At 42.7% G+C, this 23935-nt stretch overlaps 2 protein-coding genes across 2 annotated transcripts in view; one reads left to right on the plus strand and one right to left on the minus strand.

The window, feature by feature from the left end:
* Positions 1-23935, plus strand: part of MCPH1 (microcephalin 1) — a 629434-nt gene that overhangs the window by 299182 nt on the left and 306317 nt on the right. The window lies entirely within an intron of this gene.
* ANGPT2 (angiopoietin 2) overlaps positions 1-23935 on the minus strand; it is a 248444-nt gene that overhangs the window by 47955 nt on the left and 176554 nt on the right. Inside the window, exon 5 of the mRNA XM_030198945.1 lies at positions 9328-9458. Within this exon, the coding sequence (XP_030054805.1) occupies positions 9328-9458 (131 nt within the window). The remainder of the gene's footprint in view (positions 1-9327; positions 9459-23935) is intronic.

The following is a 23935-nucleotide window of genomic DNA, read 5'->3' on the forward strand; positions in this document are numbered from 1 at the left end:
AGCATGGAGGTGGAAATGTTATGTTTTGGGGGTGTTTCTCTGCTAAGGGCACAGGACTACTTCACCGCATCAATGGGAGAATGGATGGGGCCATGTACCGTACAATTCTGAGTGACAACCTCCTTCCCTCCGCCAGGGCCTTAAAAATGGGTCGTGGCTGGGTCTTCCAGCATGACAATGACCCAAAACATACAGCCAAGGCAACAAAGGAGTGGCTCAGGAAGAAGCACATTAGGGTCATGGAGTGGCCTAGCCAGTCACCAGACCTTAATCCCATTGAAAACTTATGGAGGGAGCTGAAGCTGCGAGTTGCCAAGCGACAGCCCAGAACTCTTAATGATTTAGAGATGATCTGCAAAGAGGAGTGGACCAAAATTCCTCCTGACATGTGTGCAAACCTCATCATCAACTACAGAAGACGTCTGACCGCTGTGCTTGCCAACAAGGGTTTTGCCACCAAGTATTAGGTCTTGTTTGCCAGAGGGATTAAATACTTATTTCCCTCTGCAGAATGCAAATAAATTCATATACTTTCCACAATGTGATTTTCCGGATTTAATTTGTGATGTGCTATCTCTCACTGTTACCAATAACCTACCCTTCAATTATGGGCTGCTCATGTCTTTGTCAGTGGGCAAACTTACAAAATCAGCAAGGGATCAAATACTTATTTCCCCCACTGTATATATATATCAGTGTTGGCATTAGCATACTGACAAGTTCCAGGCTGTACCACTCCTTATATCAGTGATATCACTGGATAGTGTAGCTTCTCTGCCTCCAACTGGTGGTAGGTGGCATAACCTGTTAGTCTGAACTAGTAGCAGGAATCAAGGAAAGGAAATTATCAAAAGGTGAAATGTGTTCTTCCCTGCTCGTCCCATTTTAACTTAGTCTCCCTCCTCATCTTTTTTGTTGTTTGTTCTTTTTGTCTGTCTATCCTAACTAAATTGTAAGCTCCAAGAAGCGGGGAATTGTCTCTCATATTTTTCTGTAAAACACTGTATACCTTGTTGCACTATACAAATGATACTAATGTGTTTAATAAAGGTTTTGGTAGCTATGGGGATATTGACTCTGGTGGGAAGTAGTATCGAGGTTATGTGTATGGAGGGGCATGGCTGCATGAGGACAGAGGATGCTGGGTTTATTTTGGGGGGATTTGCACATAGACAAGTCATGGGAGTATTTGTTGGAGTGGGGTGTTGTATAGGGCCGTGTGCATATACATCCCGGGGGGAGGGGGAGAGAGGAAGGTGTTCCATATGAGGATGTGTTTGTGTGTGTGACCCTGTGTTGCAGATCTGTAATGTGCACTTTATTAAAAAAACTTTCAGAACATTAATACAGCAGATAATCCAAAAATCAAATAATACAATTTCTTGAATCAAGCCCTACTATCTGAGGAGAGAAACCACTTATCACTTCATTCTATCTTCTAACGGCTCAATCTCCTCTTACTTATTCTTTTTCTAGACTGTTCCAAAATGTGTCCCATTCCTGTATTGGTTTTCTTTGGTGTAATTTTGCTGTTAATTTTTCTATTACATACACTTCTCTCACTCTGGTGACCTAGTCTACACAGGTGGGAATGGTTACTTCTTTCTAAGTCCCTGCTGCACAGGATCTTCAGGCTACAATAAGATGTCTCATCACTTTTACCTGATTTTTCTGATCTAGGGACATTTCCTCCAGGAACTATTCCAAACCTTTTTTTAAACCCAGATACACTAACCGCTTATACCACTTCTTCTGGCAGTGAGTTCCAGAACTCAACTGTTTATTCAATGAAAAAATATTTCCTCCTGTTCGTTTTTAAAGTAGTACCATGTAACTTCCTTGAGCGCCCCCTACTTTTTGAAAGAGGAATAAATAAATTTACGCTGACCAGCTCCAGGTTACATGACCAGCATAATCAACCTTCCAGCCAGGAACGGATCCAAATCTTCTCGCACATATCTCAACCTTCACCTTCCCAATTGCAAAGGTCTCAAATACAAAACCTACTATGCATCCAACTTCTCCGTTTTAGGCAGCCAACTCTGGAACACAATACCAAGACATATCTGAACAACCAACGAACACCTACCCTTCAGAAAACTGCCGAAAACTTACCTCTTTAAACAAGCCTATCCAAATGACCCAACATAACTCACGAACCTACCCACACTACTAACACTACCCCTACCTCCCCTCACATCTCTTCCTCTTGTCCCACCCCATACAATTATGTCATCTTTGTGATATTTTGTACCATACATTGTAAACCATTATCTTTGTGATACTTTGCACTGTACATTGTAAGCTGCACTGAACCTGCTATCGAGTGGGAAAGAGCGGGGTATAAATGCTACAAATAAATAAATAAATTCTACATCTCTCGGTATTTTGTAGACCTCTATCATATCCCCTCTCAGCCATCTGTTTTTGAAACTGAAGAGTCCTAACCTCTTAAGCCTTTCCTCATATGAGAGGAGTTCCATCCCTGTAATCATTTTGGTTGCCCTTCTTTGAACATTATCTGATTCTGCTATATCTTTTTTAAGATACGGTGATCAGAATTGCATACAATACTCAAGGTGTGATTGCACTATGGAGTGATACAGTAGCATTATAATATTCTTTCTTATTTTCTCTCCCTTTCCTAATAATTTCTAGTATTCTTTTTGCTTTTTGGCCACTGCCACACACTGAGCAGAAGATTTCAGTGTATTGTCCATGATGACACCAGCTCTTTTTCTTTGGGGTGGAACCTAACATCAAATAACTATGATTTGGATTATTCTTCCCAATGTGCATCACTTTGCATTTGTCCACATTAAATCTTATCAGCTATTTGAACGCCCAGTCTTCCAACTTCCTAGGATCTTCCTGCATTTTTTCACAACCTGCATGCGTTTTAATTTTTTTGAATCATTTTGTCTCATCTGAAAATGTAATCACCTCACTCATTGTTTCCATTTCTAGATCATTAATAAATATGTTAAATAGCACTGGTTCAAGTACAGATCACTGGGGTTCCCCAGTATTCACCCTCGTCCACTGAGAGAATTGGCCATTTAACTCTACCCTCTGTTTTCTATCCATCAACCATTTCCTAATCCACAACAGAAGATTGCCTCCTATCCCATGGATTTTTAATTTTCTCAGGAGCCTCTCATGAGGGACTTTGTCAAACGCTTTCTGAAAATCTATAAGTAGAGAGGTGTGGTAAAAACCGGCTCACCTTTATCCACATGTTTATTCATGCACTTCGAAGAAATGAAGTAGAGATATGTGGTAGCCATGTTAGTCCACTTTTAAAGGTAATCAATAGAAATAGAATAAAATAAAACATAGGAAAGAAAATAAGATGATACCTTTTTTATTGGACTAACTTAATACATTTTTTGATTAGCTTTCGAAGGTATCCCTTCTTCGTCAGATCAGAAATAAGCAAATTTTGATAAGTAACAGCATATATAAGTGAAACATCAAAGTATTTCAGTGACATTCTAAAAGGATGAGGGAGGGGTGGGTTAGCTGAGAAGCAGGGAGGGCTGAGAGGATGAGGGACAGGGAAATAAGCATGGTGATTGGAGGGTGACAAAGCAGTGGAATTTCATGGTTTATAATGGGCTAGAAAACCCAGATCTTTGTTAAGTCCTGTCTGGTGGGTGTCAAAATATTTAATCATTTTGACTTCAAAGGTCTGAAGCAAATTGGATTCAGCTTCACCATGTTGACTCTCCAGCTTATTTTCGAAAGAGAAGGTCGGCCATCTTCCAACACAAATCGGGAGATGGCCGGCCATCTCTCAAGGCCGGCAAAATCGGCATAATCGAAAGCCGATTTTGGCCGGCCTCAACTGCAGTTTGTCGCGGAACCAGCCAAACTTCAAGGGGGCATGTCGGCAAGGTTGCAGAAGGCAGGACGGGGGCGGGACAGGAGCGTGGCACGAGATGGCCGGCTTCGCCCTATAATGGAAGCCGGCCCTGACGAGCATTTGGCCGACTTTACTTGGTCCCTTTTTTTTCACGTCCAAGTCCCAAAAAAGTGCCCGAACTGACCAGATGACCACCGGAGGGAATCGGGGATTACCTCCCCTGACTCCCACAGTGGTCACTAACCCCCTCCTACCCTCAAAAAAACAACTTTAAAAACATTTTTTGCCAGCCTCAAATGTCCATTGCAGCAGTATGCAGGTCCCTGGTGCAGTTTTTAGTGGGTGCAGTGCACTTCAGGCAGGTGGACCCAGGCCCATCCCCCCTACCTGTTACATTTGTGGTGTTAAATGGGAGCCCTTCCAAACCCACTGCACTACAAATGCTAGCCCCTCCCACAACCAAGTGCCTTGTATTTGGCCGGCTTTGAGATGGCCGGCCTCTGTTTCCATTATCAGCAAAAACCGAGGCCGGCCATCTCAAACCCAGCCAAATCCAAGGCATTTGTCCGGCCCCAACCGTATTCTCGAAATGAAAGATGGCTGGCCATCTCGTTCGAAAATACGGTTGGCCCTGCCCCTTCTCGGCGCCTTCCTCGGAGATGGGCACCCTTAGAGATGGCCGGCCCCGTTCGAAAATGCCCCCTCTGTCTCTTTAAACCTTGTTTGTCTACGTATTCAGTAATTTTATTTTTTATAATAGTTTCCACTATTTTGCCTGGCACTGACATCAGGCTTACCGGTCTGTAATTTCCTGGATCACCCCTGGATTCCTTTTTAAAAATAGTTGTTACTACATTGGCCACTCTCCAATCTTTAGGTACTATGGATGATTTTAACGACCACTAACCGCAGATCAGCAGTTTCATATTTGAGTTCTTTCAGTACCCTGGGGTGTATACCATCTGGTCCAGGAGATTTACTAATCTTTAATTTGTCGATTTTGCTCAGTACATCTTCCAGGTTCACCAAGATTTCTTTCATTTCCTCTGCATTGTCACCCTTGAAAGCCATCTCTGGTACAGGTAGATCTTTTACATCATCTTCAGTAAAGACCGAGGCAAAGAATTAATTCAGCCTCTCTGCTATGGCGCTGTCCTCCCTAAGTCCTGTTTTACTCCTTGATGATTTAACGGTTCCATAGATTCCCTCACAGGCTCTCTGCTTATGATATATCTGAAAAAGTTATTACTATGAGTTTTTAGCTCAGAGGCAAGTTTCTCTTCGTATTTTCTTTTAGCTTTCTTTATCACTGCTGTTCGTATAACTTGCCAGTGGTTCTTTTGCTTCTTGTTTTCCTTATTCAGATCTTTTTCAATTTTTTGAAAGATGTTCTTTTGGCTATAATAGCCTCTTTCACTTCTCTGTTTAACCATGCTGGCTGTTTGCTGTCCTTTCTAGCTTTATCTTATCTCTCTGTGGGGCTCATTTTAAAGAGAATAATGTCTAAAAAGTGGCATAAAGCAGCATTTGGACGTTTTTCTTGCCAAAACATCCAAATTGGTATTTTCGAAACCCATTTTCCAGGCATTTTTCTATGCTGTTCATCTGCAGTGCATCAAGATCTCAAGGGGGCGTGTCATTGGGATATTAAGAGGAGGAGTGGGCTTTCCCAAAACTTGGACGTTTTTAAGCCTTAATGGAACAAAACGAAAACGTTCAGGACTAAAACTAAGACATTTTTAGCGAAATCTGTTTTAATAATGACTAACTAGCTTATTTTCGAAAGAAAAGGGCGCCCATCTTCCGACACAAATCGGGAGATGGGCGTCCTCCTCGCAAGGCCGCCCAAATCGGCATAATCGAAAGCCGATTTTTTTACACCCTCAAAGGTTTTCCATTGCGGGGATGACCAAAGTTCACGGGGGCGTGTCGGCAGGGTAGCGAAGATGGGACTGGGGCGTGATTAGGAGATGGGCATCCTTGGCCGATAATGGAAAAAAGAAAGGCATCCCTGACGAGCACTTGGCCAACTTGGTCCATTTTTTTTCATGACCAAGCCATGAAAAGATGCCCGAACTGAGCAGATGACCACCGGAGGGAATCGGGGATGACCTCCCCTTACTCCCCCAGTGGTCACTAACCCCCTCCCACCATTAAAAAACAGGTTACAAATACTTTTTTGCCAGCCTCAAGTGCCATGCTCAGGTCCATCGCAGCAGTATACAGGTCCCTGGAGCAGTTGTAGTGGGTGCATTGTACTTCAGGCAGGCGGACCGGGGGGGGGGGGCTCAGTACCCAAGGTAAGGGAGCTATGCACCTGGGAGCAATTTGTGAAGTCCACTGCAGTGCCCCCTAGGGTGCCCTGGCATGTGAGGGGGACCAGTGCACTACAAATGCTGGCTCCTCCCATGACCAAGTGGCTTGGATTTGGCCATTTTTGAGATGGACTACTTTGGTTTCCGTTATCAGCGAAAACCAAGGTCGGCCATCTCTAAGGTCAACCTAAATGTGAAGATTTGGGCGTCCCTGACTGTATTATCGAAACGAAAGATGGACGCCCATCTTGTTTCGATAATATGTGTTTCCCCGCCCCTTCGTGGCGCCATCTTTAGAGATGGACGCCCCCATTCGATTATGCCCCTCCACGTCACACAAAAATTGTCCTAAATGACCAGATGACCACTGGAGAAATAAAAGCATGCCCATCCCCCCAAAAGTGAATGAGACATTATATATCAGCCTCTATGACAGCTTCAGGTGTTATGGCCAATCCTATTAGAGCAACAAGCAGGTCCCTGGAATGGAGGAGTGGCCTAGTGGTTAGGGTGGTGGACTTTGGTCCTGGGGAATTGAGTTCGACTCCCACTTCAGGCACAGGCAGCTCCTTGTGACTCTGGGCAAGTCACTTAACCCTCCATTGCCCCATGTAAGCCGCATTGAGCCTGCCATGAGTGGGAAACCGTGGGGTACAAATGTAACAAAAAAAAAACCCCTAGTGGTTAGTGTAGTACACTGTAGAGAAGGGAGAACCAGGCTCATAATCCACTCTCACTTGTGGTAGAAAGTGTCAGCCCCCCATAACCCACCAAAAACCTACTGTACCCACATATTTTTTTCAAAAATGGACCAAAAAGATAAACTCGCAGAGCACAAAAAAATCTAGCAAGTGGCCATTTTTGAAAAAAAAACAGCAATTTGTTATTTCAGAAATTGCTATATTTGGATTCTGGATGTTTTAATCAAAACGTCCAAAAGTCAGACTTAGACATCATATCAAAAATGCCCCTCTACATGTTCTACCTTCACTTGCACCCTATACTGTTTATTAAGATGCTTTGTTGTGTAAGTAGCATACTACACCATACTATGTGCTGTATAGATATTTTTACTGCTGTAATTGTCTATTGTCTTTGTTTTTTTTTATTCTTGCTGTACACTGCCAAGTGAATTTCTTCAAAAAGGCGGTAAATCCAAATAAATAAATAAATAAAAATAAAAAGTATATGGAATACATCTGGACTGGGCTTCCAAAAATGCTATTTTTAAACAACATCCATGCCTGATTTACAGTCCTAACCTTTGCAGCTGAGCCTTTCAGCTTTTTTTTAAAGACTCTCTTCCTCATTTTATCATAGCTACCCCTTGAAAATTAAATCCTGCTACAGTAGATTTCCTTAGTGACTGTACTCTAGTTATTAAATCAAATTTGATCATGTTATGATCACTGTATCCCAGTGGACCCAACACCATTTCTCTAAGCACTAGATCTAAAATAGCTCCCCCTCTTGTTGGTTCCTGGACCAGTTGCTCCAAGAAGCAGTCATTTATTATTTCTAGGAATTTTATCTCCTTAGGAATCCCTGATGTGGCATTTAACCAGTCAATAAGGGGTAATTGAAATCACCCATTATTATACTATTGCCCAGTTTGCTAGCTTTTCTAAATTCTGTTAAAATATCTTCATCTGTCTGATTGTTCTGGTCTGGTGGTCGGTAGCATAGCCCTATGCGTATATTCTTTCCCTTCACACATGGAATTTGTAGCCATAAAGATTCCATTTTGCTGTCTGTTTCATGCAGAATTTTTATTTTGTTTGGCTCAATTTTCTCTTTAACATATAGCGCAACCCCCCCCCCCCCCCTCCTATTTGATCCATCCTGTCATTGGGATATAATTTAGACCCTGCTAACACAGTGTCCCATTGATTATCCTCCTTCCACCTGGTCTCTGAGATACCTATTATGTCTACCTCTTCATTTAGTGCTATATAGTATCTCTCCTATCTTATTTTTTTAGGCTTCTACCATTTGTATACAGACACTTCAAAGTATTTTTCTTTTTTCCGTGCATCTACAAGCTACATAGAAATTGCAACCTTTGCTGCTTTACCCTTTAAAACGCCTGGCTTTTTCACCTTTGTTGAAACCTCTTTTGGGATTCCCTAAATATCCTGTTATTATAGTGTCCTTCAAAGATACCTTATGCACTCCTGAGGGATTGTTGGCTCCCCCACCCCCATTCAAATTTAAAAGCTGCTCTATCTCCTTTTTAAATGTTAATGTCAGCAACCTGATTCCATCATAATTAAGGTGGAACCCGTCCTTTTCAGAGTAGGCCTCCCCTTCCCCAGTGCAGTGTGCACTTTTTACCCTCCATCTGCCTTCCCTTCCCCAGCCATTATAATTTAATGACTTTCAGTTGTAACTAGCTCCTTTTTGAATGATGGGACCTGAGTTCTCCACCAACCACAATCTTACTTTCCATTGCCACTGCTGGGACATTTTTGGGTGGAGGGGACTCGACACCCCACTACTTCTTCTATGCACTGCCACTTTATTTTTCTTCACTCCACCTGCATAGAAAGACAGTATATCAAGTCTCTTCCCTTCCCCCAACAACATTTCATTTGCTGTTGAGCTACCTGCTTCTGCTTCTTTGAATATTGGCACCTGGTGCCCCTGTCACTGCTTTTACTGCTGACTACTGTATTCATCAGGTGGTGGGCCTGTCCTCCCTTCAACCCTTGTAGCTCCTCATTTCTGCTCCCTTTGTATGTTCATTCATTCAAGCATGCACAAATGTGTGCAGACAGATGTAAACTCCCTCCTCAGCAGGCACACTTATCCACAGAAATGGCCTTTTTAGGCATGTTTCACTCAATCAAAACAGTGTTTTACCACAAAAGCTTCAATTATTGCCCTACTTGTAATTTGTTACAGTTCTTTAAAAAAGAGTCTCACCTCAGAACCTGAGCTCTTTCATGTCTCTAAATGTGGGTGGGTGGGGGGGGGGGGGGGTTATTCCTAATGAAATACAGCTAATACCTTCCCTGAGCTACTGATTCTTGTGCACAAATATCCATACAAGCATATGCATTTTTGTTGGATTTACTATAAATGTTTCTGATTATTTTTGTTGTCCATTTCATCCTAACACTTTATCATATTTGGAAAATATCCTACCTTGATCTTTTCTGTAGTGTTGGGTACAGTTAGTGTATAAATGCCACTTGTTGTAAGCCCTGATTTGTAAGCTTCAGCACAGTCCTTGAAAAGGATTTGTTCTTCTGTTGCCACAAAGGGAGTCTTGCCAGCTAAAATAAATAAATACTTTAAAAATTCATATTTTTAAAGAAATACACAATAACAGAAGGTTCATAAAGTTAGTAAATATATAAAGATTTATAATTAATTGTCAACAGTGTACACCGTAATAACATTTTTCTACTCTCCCTAGTATCCATCTCTCTTTGTAGCCAGCAGTTCTGATCCTCTGACTGACAAAGCCCTCTTGGGAGTCTTGACAACGCACTATAGCAGATAGCACAGTACTTGCCCTGCTGAGGAGCAAATAGAGAAGGATCTCCTTTAGAAAAGTGTTTCCCTTAGACTGAGAATAATGTTATCTGATTTATCAAGGAATTCCTAACTCTGGAAGCATATCTGGGTGTCTCAGGTAATAACATGCATTAATCTATTCAGTTATCATACAGTTTGCTGTATTGTAACTAATATAGTAGCACACACAGTATTGATTGATCAGGAAACAACTATACAATTTCTAGATTGATAGCAATATTGTAACCAGTGGGAGAAAAAGTAAATTTTCAGGCACAAATATCAGTAACAAAGGAGAGTTTCAAATGGATATGGCAGAGAAGAAAAATATCTTTTAGCAAATAGTGCCAAAGTTGTAACATATAGTAGATGATGAGTTAGGAGTATAAAGGATAGCCTTTTAATAAACTGTGCATTGCTTTTTATTAAAAGAATAGTACTTGGTTGTTTTGGTTCAGTTATAGCTTCTTATCTGTTTATGTGTCGGACTTTTAAGAGGTTTCTGAAAATAAGTGGGTTTTTTTTATGTTCAACTCTCTTTACTAATGTATCACAAAACACAAAAATTAAATGTCTCATCTCAAAGCCCCTTAATCACAGCAGCATGTATAGGTTCCTCCATACATTTTAGATATTTTCCTTCTCCCTTCCCTCTGTAGCAACTCAGCATTAAGCCAATGAAACAGCGCAGTGGTTCCCAAACCTGGTCCTGGAGGCACCCACAGCTAATCAAGTTTTCAGTATATCCACAATGAATATTCATGAAAGAGATTTGCATTCAGTGGTGGCAGTGCATGCAGATCTCTCTCATGAATATTCATTATGGGTATACTGAAAAAACCAGATGGCCTGGGGTGCCTCCAGGACCAGGTTTGGGAACCACTGAAATAGGGCCTATGTTCAATGCTGCATCTCCACCTGGGTATCCATCCAACACCAATTCCTCATAATTCCCCTTCAACTGTTACAAGTCATTCAAAATTAGACTCCTTGGTTTATGGGGTAGAGATTGAGTATAAGGCTCCCAACCTTCCAAAATAGTACATGAAGATCTGTTGTTTACTTGGCAGGCTAGCTGCTCCATCTGCATCAATTCATGGAGTAAGTTTCTCGATTGGCAAAAGCCTTATTCACCCACCTTACTGATTATTCCCCTTACCAGCACCTTTGGTCTCCCCCCATTACCAATGCCTTGGACTTGTCCAAATTAAGACAGAATCCTGAAAAATGCTCCAAGCCACTAAAATTCCTCCATCAAAGATCTAACAAGACTCCTGAAGGGAAAGATGATGTACCAACAAATCATCAGTATAGGCTGCTACTTTAAATGTTCTCCCTCACCTGGCCACCCTTTTGCACACCCGCTTTAGCTTGTATCAATGGTGCAGGAGCTCCCAAGGATAAAAGGAACAATAGTAGTATCATTGGGCAGCCCTGTTTTGTGCCTCTAAAGAGAATCCACTCATAAGCAGACTGCCATTAATGAGCACTTTAGCCTGAGATTCTCCATAAGGCACCCTAACCAAAGAGAAGAATGCCAACCTTTATGACATTTTAGTAATGTGGATTTTCATCTGAACCTCCACTTACAGTCCATGCAAAATGTTAAATGTTACAGTGCAGCCTAGCTGCTGTTGAGGACACAACATTGATTTAGTTTCAGCTGACTGTGCTCAGTCCAGAGTTGTAATAAGGTAACACACAGTCTGATTTCAAACCAGATGGGTTTAGCTGTGGTTTGTTTCAGTCTTATGATGATGCATCTGTACTTTGGGCTGACCTATAGAGATTTGCAAAGCTGCTACTGCCGATATCAGTAGGGTCAGACTAACACTATATTGGGCCATAGGCCAGGGATTCCCAGACCTGTCCTGGGGGAACCCCAGCCAGTCAGTTTTTCAGGAGGCCACAATGAATATGCATTAGATTGATTTGCATACACCGCCTCCTTGGTATGAAAATCTAATCTCATGAATATTTATTGTGGATATCCTGAAAACTTGACTGGCTTGGATTCTTCCAAGACAGGTTTGGGAATCACTACCCTAAGTAAACTTATATTGTAAAGCCCCCCCCCCCCCAGCAAGGTCTCCCATTGTCTTGGTTTATCTCCCTCCCCCTTGAGTCACATTTTTCCCTTGCCCTCACCCCCCAACATTTTTTCATTCATGACTTCCCCCCACATTTCACCTCTAAAGAAATAGCAGGGGAAATGCTGTCTTGCTATGGGAAAGGGAACTGGGACTTGATATACTGCCTTTCTGAGGTTTTTGCAACTACATTCAAAGCGGTTTACATATATTCAAGTACTTATTTTGTACCAGGGGCAATGGAGGGTAAAGTGACTTGCCCAGAGTCACAAGGAGCTGCAATGGCAATCGAACTCAGTTCCCCAGGATCAAAGTCCACTGCACTAACCACTGGTAATAGTTTGGGGACTCGGAAAGCACATGCTTCAAATAGAGTGGTTTAATGTTTGGAGTTGGAGAGATGCCAAGTTACTCAGTTCCAGAAGGGAGACTTTGTCAGACCTGGATTTCTAGTGCATTATAGAATGTGTAGTGCTGATTTCAGTGGGTAGAATCAAGGACTACAAATAACACACTAGATGGGGATATCAGTTCAAAAACAGGGCTAGCCAAAAAGTCTCCTTCCTGGAACAGGGTAACTTGGCTGTTGAGCAGCACGCTGTGAGCCTGGGAAGTTGGTCAAGTCATTTTCACCTTCCATTGCTTCTGGTACAAACCAGAGATGCCGGGGTAGACTGCTCCAAAGAGTATGAAGTATAAATTTACAAAACATTTTGTGTGTGAGAAAATCTTCACAAATAAAGAAAAAAGAAAGTTATAAAATGATATTTAGCTCCCCCCCACTCCTCTTTGGTGTATCTTATATATATATAGGCAAAGTGCAGTCAGTATTAGGACAGAATTTAAAGGAATTTGCCTAATTAGGAATAATTAGCTGGATAAATTTCCCTAGACTGAAGTGTCCCTTCACATACTAAGCACACAGGTTCAGTCATTGGACTTCTCCACTCCAGGTCATATGTATATGAGAATGTCCCCACAAGAGTCACAAACATATACATACGCATTCTATAGGCATATATACACACACACATGCTTACACTCTTACTGTTCAGGCACACATGCTCTTTTAAAACAAGATAAGATACACTCACACATACACTTTCTGTCCTTGCTGGTGATGTGCTGTTCATGTGCTCATGTACTTAGTGCTCAGGCCCACCCAGGCAGCTGACAACTCTCCGGTCCTCTTCCTCCTACCTACCACATTTTTTTTTAAAGTGCGGGCCGGGTCCTGATCTGGAAGTGGGTAGGGGTAGGTGGCGACCGTTGTAGCACTGCACGTCACTCACTCCCTATCCGGTTTCACTCTGGAATCTGCTGCTTTGTGCTCCTCTTCCACAGTGCACGTGACGGCATCGCAGTGCTGCATGGGAAAATCTGCTGGCTTTCATTGCCATTAGTGTTGCGTTCCTCACTGACCCCTCGATGGATGAATCAGCCTTTTTTGTTGACCTCCCCCCCCACCCCCACCCAAGGCCTTAGCCTCAGCACTTCTCTGCGGCCGCACAACTGCGCACACAGAGTGGAGCACTCAGCACAGTGCTTTCTGAGTCTGCACCAGTGCCTGCCACCACCGAAGCCCAGCTACCCAGCCCAGGTAAAATATATTTTTAAAATTTGAATGTGTACAGTCTAATGCTGGCTGGTGGGGGTGGGCTCTTCACTGCGTAAAAAAAAGATATATTTAATCATTAAATACACCTTTTTTCCCCTAGGCAGTGAAGAGCCTATCCCCACCCAGATACCCATCAACAATAAATTTTAATAGTGCCCAGGTTGGTGCCTTTGTGGGTTTTTGGATGGGGTTGGTCTTTGCAGTGCAGTGCCTTGGTTAAAAATTTTTTTTTTAAGTTTTAAATTTAATGTAGGTGGGTTTCTGGGTGGAGGTGAGCTCTGCAGTGCCCAGGACATTAAAATAAAAAAGGTCTTATATTTAATGCTTGTTAATGCTTGTGTCCAGGGTGGGGGTGGGGAGATGCCAGACCATGGGGGGGCGGATGGGGGTAGGACAGGGCTGATGCTAGGCTACAGGGAGGGGTGGGGGTAGGGTAGGGCTGATGCCTAGCTATGGGATGGATGCTGGGCTACTGGGATAGATGGGGGGGAGTAGGGAAGGAAAAGAAGGGCAGATTCTGGGCTACGGAGTTGGATGGATGGGGGGGATAGGGAAGGGAAAAGCTGTAATTGATGAGTGTTGGTCTTTGTATGTCCTGCATGTGTCCGAGTAGATGAGAGATTCTGCTGGCATATGGTTTGTGTGGGGTTCTATGAGTATGACTTTTCTGGCTTTTCCAATGGGATGCGTAGTGCTGTTATGTATATTCACTGCTTCCTTTGTAAAGGTACTGTTATTGGAACTGGTGTTAAGGTTTGCAACATAGGATCTGAGAAGCCTTTTTGCAGGATTTAGTGTTACTTTACAAAGTACCTGGTAGTGAAGGGACTTTGTTGCTATTATTGAGGTGCTATCAGAATTTGAATACATTGCTATACGTCATTGCTGTAATTATATTGCAGGATTCTGTCATGTGCATTGAGATGTTTGCCATTATAGTAGATCTATGTCTGGTCAAATTTGTTATGGCATAATGGAAATATATTTAAAAATATCGGGTTTTCCATTAAGTATGTCTGTGGCTTATGTCGATGCAGGGCAGCTGTTGGGCAGACTACTTAGAAATTCATCATCAAGTGCATTCTAAGGCATTATTTTGTAGTATCCCAAGAAACACTATTCATACCTATATGCACAGTGCCCACCCATATTAGCTCTGGTCCCACCCAAAATGTCAGATCTGGCTACGCCACTATTAACGAGCACTGTGGTTTGAGATTCTCTGTAAAGCACCCTAACCAAATTTACAGAAGACAAAAAAAAAAACCCAAACCATATTTGTGGATGCTCTGAAAACCATCCACATGTTTTATCCAACCTTCTGGCTTTGAGACAGGTAATTTACAAATCTGTAGAATCCAGAAAAAATTTTGATTAGTTGACAATCCTAACCTCTTAAGTCTCGAGCCCATCTGCTAGAGTCCCCCATAGGTTAACTGTTCAGTCATTCAAAAGCATATGTTTTGGAATATTATACTAAAAACAATCAGGTTTGCCAGGAAGAACTTGCAAGGAAATGGACTGAAATTAAGAATGCTTAAGATTTTCTAGTAAAAGCCAAGCAGCTCATGAAGTAAATTGTTGGCTGCTGCTAAGAAAAAGAAGAGGTTTTTGCTGAAATTTTGGTCAAAACAATTATCTTCAGTTCCAGCAGGACAAAACAGTCCATTAATCCCTCAACAAACTTCCACAGCAATAGATATACTTCCTACTGGTGGTGAAGATGCTGCAGCCAATGATTCTTTGCCTGGTACAAAGAAGTCAGCTATTGCATCAGTGGCATTACAACTGCAGTCACAGACTGATGTGTTGAATGCTGATCTAAGCACAGAAACAGATGAACAGGAGAAAACTCTGAAAGAAGAAAAGAAAGGCCGAATGGAAACTAAGTTAAAGAGAAAGAAGGATGACCAGAAAAGGCCAGGAACAATAGAAAGAAAAAACTCAGTCCTATTTTGAAAGAGTATCCAGAACTATTCAAAGCACTGAACATCAAAAAACTGTTCAGGTAGATCACAAATTGAAGAGGACCAGCTGTTGTCTGCTGAAAATTTCTAGGCATTGCTATGCATGATTCAGCTTCCCACAATAAAAAAACAGAGCAACATTTATCGAAGCATCAAAACTTTACATCAGTTGACCGAGCATTTGCAGGCAGATGGGTTTCAAATCAGTCGAATTGGATTATACCTTCATCTTCTACCAAAGCACAGTTCATCTCTGGAAGGTAAACATGTTTCAACAATCCCAGTTAAGTTAATTAAAACTCAAAGCAATATGCACACAACCCATATAGATGGAGTTTTTTGCACAGCTACCATCAGGCACTTGGAAGAGCTTGGCTAATATACAGTTTTGAAAAATTCTATAGACTTAGCTCTATACTCTATACTATATTTTTATTTATTTTCTTTTTTAACTGTTTGTAAAATCGTAATTTCTCGCTGTATGTTTTTTGTAATGTAACTATGTAAACAGCATTGGTGCCTTCTGGTGTAAGACTGTATATAAAGTAAATAAATCAAATCATCCATCGGCCAAGACAAGAAGTATCACATTCCAATTGGTTCGAAAGCTGTGAATAGAGTCCACTGCTGATGCACGTTAAATATTGAATCAGCTTCCTAAGCATGACTGTGAAGTAGCTAGCCAATGTAAACTGATTTAATCAGTGTATGCAGGAATTTACATTATGCTCGGTGATCAAGAAAGCACTCATCGACAGCACTTGGTCATAGTCTTGATTTTGAAAGATTATTGAATCTGGAGGAGTTTAAAGCCATAATTAAAGTGGTATTGATCATAACTCTAGACGGAGATTCCGATGAAAATCCACACTATCAGAAAGTCATAAAGGTTGGCATTCATCTCTTTATTTTTATTAAGTGTGATCAATGCTGCATCAAATGCTCCTGGACGAAGTGAATTCATCAAAGTTGAACAAAAGATGGCGCCATTAGGTACAGAACTGAGTGGCACAATCACTAAGGCAGTCATTTAGATGAAAGGTAACACCATTGACACAGAACTAGAAGAAAAGAATTTTAATGTCACTGGGAAGACTGGCTAAAATTTGGTTACAGTTGATATCTGACAATTATCCAATTGTAGCTGAATATACTGAATCAATGAAATTGGAGCTTGTGAAGCAAAATTTATCTTGAGATCAAAATTGGTGGGATATCCATGTGCAATCCCGTGGTGGTGGGGGGGCCTTAGGAGCCTGGGTTACCCCACTTTGGGCTCAAGGCTCCTCCAGAACTGGTTCCCCCACTTTGTGCTTGAGCCCCCTCCAAAGCTGCAGTACCCCTTTACCTTTGCTGGCAGGGATGCCAAAGCCCTGCTAGCCAACTAAATACAGTACCACTGCTCCCCTCCTCCTTGTGCTGCTTCCTTAATACAGAAGTCGGCGGCATGCCTTCAGCTGCTGACTCCAGGACTTCTTGTGCAATTTCTGAGGGGAGTGGCTCAGGCATCAGTATTTATTTGGCAGGTGGGGCCTCGTCATCCAAGCCAGCAAAGGTATGTTTAGTGCACATGGGGGAGGGGGGAAAGGGGAGGAGGGAGAAATGTGTTGCTCTCCCAGTCCACCCCTGGGTGCCCCCAAAATTGAAGGGCTGATTACGCCTCTGGTGCAATCAAGCCAATACATGACAGGGATGGTGAAATGGTGTAACAAAAGTGCTGCTTTACACTAAGGAGCTTACATTTCAAAGTGATTACAGACAGGTTTCTTCCATCTCCCTTACCTATTATTCAAACTAGTGAAGGACTTAGGATTCCTGACCAAATGACAGATGGAACAACATCCAAGTTTCCATCCCTGTTTGCAGCTTTGAATTTGAAGATGAAAAACTTTTCACTGTTCAGCTACAATGTTTTGCAATATTCCAGGGTCGTCGTCCCTCCCTCCCTTCTTTCCAGTTCCAGGCCCCCTCCCTCCGAATTTTAAAAGTCATCCTGACTTACCTCGTTGGGGTTACGGCGGCCGGCAGCAGCGGTAAAAAGCATGCAGGCTCGGCACTTACTTCAGTTTTCCCTTCTCTGTCTCTCATCTCTGGTCCCGGCCTCATTTCCTGTTTCCGCAAGGGTGGGACCAGAGCTGAAAGACAGAGAAGGGAAAACTGAAGTAAGTGCCAAGCCTGCACGCTTTTTACCGCGCGAGGTAAGTCAGGATGACTTTTAAAATTCAGAGGGAGGGGGCCTGGAACTGGAAGGGAGAGACGACGACCCTGGAACTGGGAGGGAGGGAGGGAGGGGGGACCCTGGAATTGGGAGGGAGGGAGGGGGGACGCTGGAACTTGGGAGGGAGAGAGGGGGGACAGAGGATGACCCTGGAACTCGGAGGGAGGGAACAAACTTCTGGTAGGTGAATATTATATGCAGCCTTCCCTTCCCTCCGAGGGCGGGGCACTGAGAGCGAGTGCGAGGCCTGTGGTTGGTCCCTTCTTGTGACATCGCGTTTCTTTCCCTGACAACTATATAGAGTTCCCTCAAGGGCGGGGCGATTACGAACCCTACGAACACTACACGGCTTCACTGCCACGGAGTCAGCTTCAGAATGTTGGAGGTGCGAATTATTATATTAGATGGTATTTTCCATTAGTAAACTAGAATAGATTGATATTAGGTATTATTAGGAAAGGAATGGAAAACAAAAATGAGTATGTTATAATGCCTTTGTATCACTCCATGGTGCAACCACACCTCGAATATCGTGGGCAATTCTGGTCACTGCCTCTCAAACAAGATATAGTGGAATTTGAAAAGGTACAGAGAAGGGCAATGAAAATGATAAAAGGGATGGGATGACTTCCCTATGAGGAATGGCTAATGCAACTAGGGCTCTTCAGCTTGGAGAAGAGACGGCTGAGGGGAAATATGATAGAGGTCTATAAAATAATGAGTGGAATGGAACAGGTAGATGTCAATTGCTTGTTTCAAAAATATTAGGACTAGGGGACAAAGTAGTAAATTTAAAACGAATCAGAGAAAATACTTCTTCACTCAACGTGTAATTAAACTCTGGAATTCATTGCCAGAGAATGTGGTAAAAGCAATTAGCTTAGCAGGGTTTAAAGAAAGGTTTGGATAAATTTCCTAAAAGAAAAGTCCTTAAGCATTATTAAAATGACTTACAATACATTTTATACTGCTTATCCTAGAAATAAGCAGTGGATTTTCCCCATTTCTAGGATAAGCAGCATAAAATGTGTTGTACTGTTTTAGGATCTTGCCAGGTACTTGTGACCTGGATTGGCCACTGTTTGAAATAGGATGCTGGGCTTGATGGATCTTCAGTCTGTCCCAGTATAGCAATACTTATGTACTTAGCTAATTTGGGGGTTTTTGAGGATACAAAAAATGGTGTTCGTGAATTTGTGCCACATGCACTATTCCTTTTCACCATTTCTGGTGGAATCAATATTTGTATCACTTAGGAGTCAGCAGAGCAGAAAATTGAGTGGAGAATAAAAGAGAAACCAGGAGAGGGGTGGGAGAGAATACTAGAGGAAGTGTTGTGTTCTAGTGTTTACCCAATAGAGACCTATTTTAATTTTTTTTTTACTTGTGGGCATTATTGCTTAGACCCTAAAATCAGAAAGCTTAATTATATCCTTTTGTTTGCTTTATGCTAAACTAAAATTTGTCTTCTCCGATTCCTTTCTCTGCATGAAACTAAGTTCTATGGCCCAGATCTATGGTTTATTTTAGTCTTTTTTTTTGCTTTTAAAACCAGTTATACAATTTAGTATAAAAATGTGTTGTGGTGTAATGCATTTTGATTTTTACCCCCTAGAAAAGCAGACATTAACCTATATAATCCAGCTTAACTCCCACCTTCCGGGGCAGTAATCTTCACTGTTTTTCAAGTGGCATAAAATCTTTCATATGACAGCCAGCACCACCACTGGACAAAGCTGCTAGCATTTAGATCAAGAAGGCCCTGCAATGATGCAGTCAGGCATACACAGAGCAACTTGTTAAAAAAAAAAAGTCTAGTCCCCTACATTCTCTCTCCCTTAGCCTGCCTCTCACTCTTCTCCACCCCATCTCCTTTGATACATTCTTCCTTCAGCTCATTTCACAACACACCCTTCCTCAACAGCCTTCCTCTTTCTCCTCCCAGTTCTTCACCCCACAGGCTTTTATTTATCAGGTAGCACACTCTCTTCATCCCCATTCCAGTCAATATTGACCCTGACCTGGTTCTCTCACCAGTCAACCTGCACTATTCTGTATCTTCTCCCTTCAAGGTTTTTGACTCCACAGTTTAATTCCCCCCTCCCCTTCCCTATATTTTAACTAGAAGCTTTCTGCTGGCAATGTCTCTGGAACAGTTATGTTTTCTTTTAGCATCACATGGCTATCACTGACAGTGCATGAAGTCCTGTACTGTTCTTGCAATCTTATAAGAATAGCACAAGAATTTGGACACTGTGTAGTTCAAAATCATTAAGAGCTGTATGGTACCCAAAGAAAACAGAATATTTTTTATGTATTGGTGGAAGGTAAATGGAGAACCAAGCCTTACAAAGAAAGATTGCTGGCTCATCCATCACTAAAACATGAGTCACATTCAGAATGTCTTCATTCTTTAACCTTGAATTCCCAAATTTGTTTCACAAACTAGTTTTATTGCATGCTAGAGCAATGAGCAGCCAAACAAGCCAATGGACTAATATCAAACTATAGTGATAAAAGTATGAACTCATATGCTGTTGAGAGAAAATGACTGAATATTTTTGACACATTAATACAATATTGTATTCTTTAAAATTATTTAGTGGACATTTTAATAAGCTGTGTCGGGTGCTAATGTGTGCCTAACCAAGCTAAATATGGAGTACTGTGGGACACACCCAGACATCCTGCATTACTCCAGAATGCGCCTGCGCTAACCGCAAGCTAAGAAAAATATTTCTAAAGGGTTTTCTTTGAGGGGGCATTTCATGAGCGGAGAGTAGCATTTCTATGCTTACCAGTTAGCGCATCTTCATTCTCCGATGACAAGCAGGCCATAATTCTCATAAGTGGGTAACGCGATCAGCGTTGCCCAGTCCGGAGATTATAACAAGCTTAAAAGAGCTTTGTGGAGCATGAGTCATGCTCCACTGCTCATGTGCAACTGCCTTCCCAACCTGTTGCGAGAGCACGGTTCCCGCAGTTCTTCTTTTACCGTGGTGAGGACAGGAAGTGATTTTTTTTCCTGCTCATAGCTCGGTCTGGTAGACCTTTTTTGAATGCATCTTGGCAGGTTTTTTGGCTTCTTTGTATTTTCCTGTGTTTCTGGTCTCTTCTTCCCTCCCCTTTATTGTCTTTAGATCATTTTGCTCATTTGTTTTTATTTTTTCCGCATCAGAAGGCCGCTTTTAAGTCTGGACGTCGGTCGGGTTCGCCATTTTTCTCTGGTGCTCGGCCCCTTTTTCAACACCATCGAGTTGTTTGATTTGGTTACGGAAGTTTTTCCTTCCATGTCCACGAGCTGGTTCAAATTGTCCACCACAACAGGGAGTGAGCGAGCTTTGGGAACACTCGGACAACATCTGCCATATTCCTGAGATGCTGGCTGGCTTTTTGCAACAGAGTGCATCGGCGTCAAGGCTGCTTGCACCAGCCATGCCTCTCATTGCAACCTCGCTTGGCCCTCAGCCTGCAGTGAGGTCTATGATGCCAGTGTCACATGCAGCCCCAGCATCTACTGCCGCCCACATCAGCACTCCTTCGACGTCAGTGGAGTCAGTGAGGGAGCCGATTCCTCGATTCCTTTCTCGAGAACATGGCTCCACTATGTTGAGTCAGGCTCAGTCTCAGCCTTCTCCACAGGAGGTCTTGACTGGCGCTGATGAGTGCTTTTGGGAGTCAGATGATGACCCTCAATACTTTTCAGAGGATGAGTCTTATGGGATACAATCTGACTCCTCCCCTCCATAGGAAAGGAGAGAGTCTCCCCCAGAGAGCCTTTCTTTCCGCTCCCCTTTTTTGTCAAAGAAATGGTGGCTGCCATTCCATTTCCTTTACATAGTAACACATAGTAACATAGTAGATGATGGCAGAAAAAGACCTGCACGGTCCATCTAGTCTGCCCAACAATTTAAACTCATATGTGCTACTTTATGTGTTTACCTGACCTTGATTTGTTTCTGCCATTTTCAGGGCACAGACCGTAGACGTCTGTCCAGAACCAGGCCCACCTCCCCCCACCGGCTCTGCCACCCAATCTCGGCTAAGCTTCTGAGGATCCATTCCTTCCGAACAGGATTCCTTTATGTTTATCCCACGCATTTTTGAATTCCGTTACCGTTTTCATCTCCACCACCTCCCGCGGGAGGGCGTTCCAAGCATCCACCACTCTCTCCATGAAAAAATACTTCCTGACATTTTTCTTGAGTCTGCCCCCCTTCAATCTCATTTCATGTCCTCTCGTTTTACCGCCTTCCCATCTCCAGATTCACAGTACCCCTGGGTTTGATAAGCTTCCTCATCATTCCCTGGTGGTTGAGTCTGCCCTCAAAAGGGCCAAAAGTTCTAGAAATTATGCTTTGGCACCTCTGGGCAGGGAAGTTAGAAACTTGGACTCTTGTGGGTGTAAGTTGTTCCAGGCCTTTATGCTTGTGTCCTGTATTCAATCATACTAGCTCTTTATGAGCATGTACTTATGGGACTCAGTGCACAAGTTGTTAATTTGGCAGACTCTCTCCCACTCGAACAGGCCAAATCACATCACCAGTTGGCCAAGCAGCAGAAGGCGTGTCATAAGTTCTTGGCCAGGGTCGCTTATGACATTTTTGACATGGCTTCCAGGATCTTTGCTCAAAGTATAGCAATGCACAACCTCTAATGGCCACATGTCTCTGAGTTGGAACCAGCGTCCAGCAGAGGTTGGCAGATGCCTCATGCCTGGAGGCTAACCTTTTTGGAGAGAAGGTTGAGGAGGTTGCTGACCAGATCAAGAAACACACTGATATCATTCATTCGGTCTCCTGCTGGGCACCTTCTGCATCTGCCTACTCCTCTAGGACATATTTTGGCAAGTTGAGAAATGGTGCCTACTACTCACAGAGGCGTAGGTATACTACCATGTCTTGCTCGCCTCAGCAGGCTCAACCCGTTAACAGTGTGTGCCTAAGGCCTCAGTAGCTCTCCAGTCAAAGCAAGGGGCGAGCTTTTGACTGGCTCCAGCATAGCGTACCAGTGACCATCCCGGACAACTTGCTGGTCGGGGGAGGATGAAGTTTTTCCATGAAAAGTGTTCCCCATTGTAAACTCCGACTGGTGGGTTCTTCAAATAGTCTCAGTTATACCCTATATTGGTGGCAAAGACCACCAAATTGCCCACTGAGAGCTCAGCTCTCAACATGAGCAGGCACTTGCAGAGGAACTCTCAACCCTTCTGAAAGCCCAAGTGGTCAAGCCCATTCCACCAGGGGAGGAAGGGCGGGGATTCTATTCCAAGTGCTTTCATGTGCAATGATGTATTGTAAGCCACATTCAGCCTGCAAAGAGGTGGGAAAATGTGGGATACAAATGCAATAAATAAATAAATAGCAACAGGCAAAAATATCCTTCTCCTCCAATTCGACATGTCTAGTGCGTTCGACATGGTAAACCACAATATACTACTAAGACTACTAGATAAGTTTGGAATTGGTAGTAATATACTTAGCTGGATCAATGGTTTCCTAACCACAAGAACATATCAAGTAAAATCAAAATCAACCATATCATCACCGTGGAAGGCAGACTGCGGAGTACCACAAGGATCACCGCTATCACCAATCCTCTTCAACCTAATGATGACCCCTTTAGCCAAGACCCTATCCAACCAAAGCCTGAACCCTTTCATATATGCAGACGACGTCACAATATACATTCCTTACAAATCTAATCTGACAGAAATCACCAATTAAATCAAGAGCAGCTTGAACACCATGGACTCCTGGGCAAACGCATTTCAACTAAAACTAAACAAAGAAAAAACGCACTGTCTCGTTGTCTCATCCCAACACAGCACGGACAACCCTACAATTATCAACACCCCAGATCACACCCTCCCTATCTCAGACAGCCTGAAAATCCTTAACGTTATAATAGACCGCAACCTAACACTAGAGAAACAAGTGACATCCACAAATAAGAAAATGTTTTACTCAATGTGGAAACTTAAACACGTGAAACAATTCTTCCCGAGGGAAACATTTCAGAACCTGATACAATCAGTGGTATTAAGTCACATCGACTACTGCAATGGAATCTATGCGGGATGCAAAGAACAAACATTAAAGAAAGTTCAGACCGCCCAGAACACGGCAGCCAGACTTATCTTCGTAAAAACCCGATCTGATAGCGCAAAACCTCTCCATGAAAAACTACACTGGCTCCCAATCAAAGAACGTATTGTTTTCAAAATCTTCACAAAATTATCTGTGGTGAAGCCCCGGGATACATGACAGACCTGATTGACCTACCAACCAGAAATACTTCAAAATCAACACGAACGTACCTAAACCTGCACTACCCAAGC

This window comes from Microcaecilia unicolor, chromosome 3 (genome assembly GCF_901765095.1).
Source record: "Microcaecilia unicolor chromosome 3, aMicUni1.1, whole genome shotgun sequence".
Lineage (NCBI taxonomy): Eukaryota > Metazoa > Chordata > Amphibia > Gymnophiona > Siphonopidae > Microcaecilia > Microcaecilia unicolor.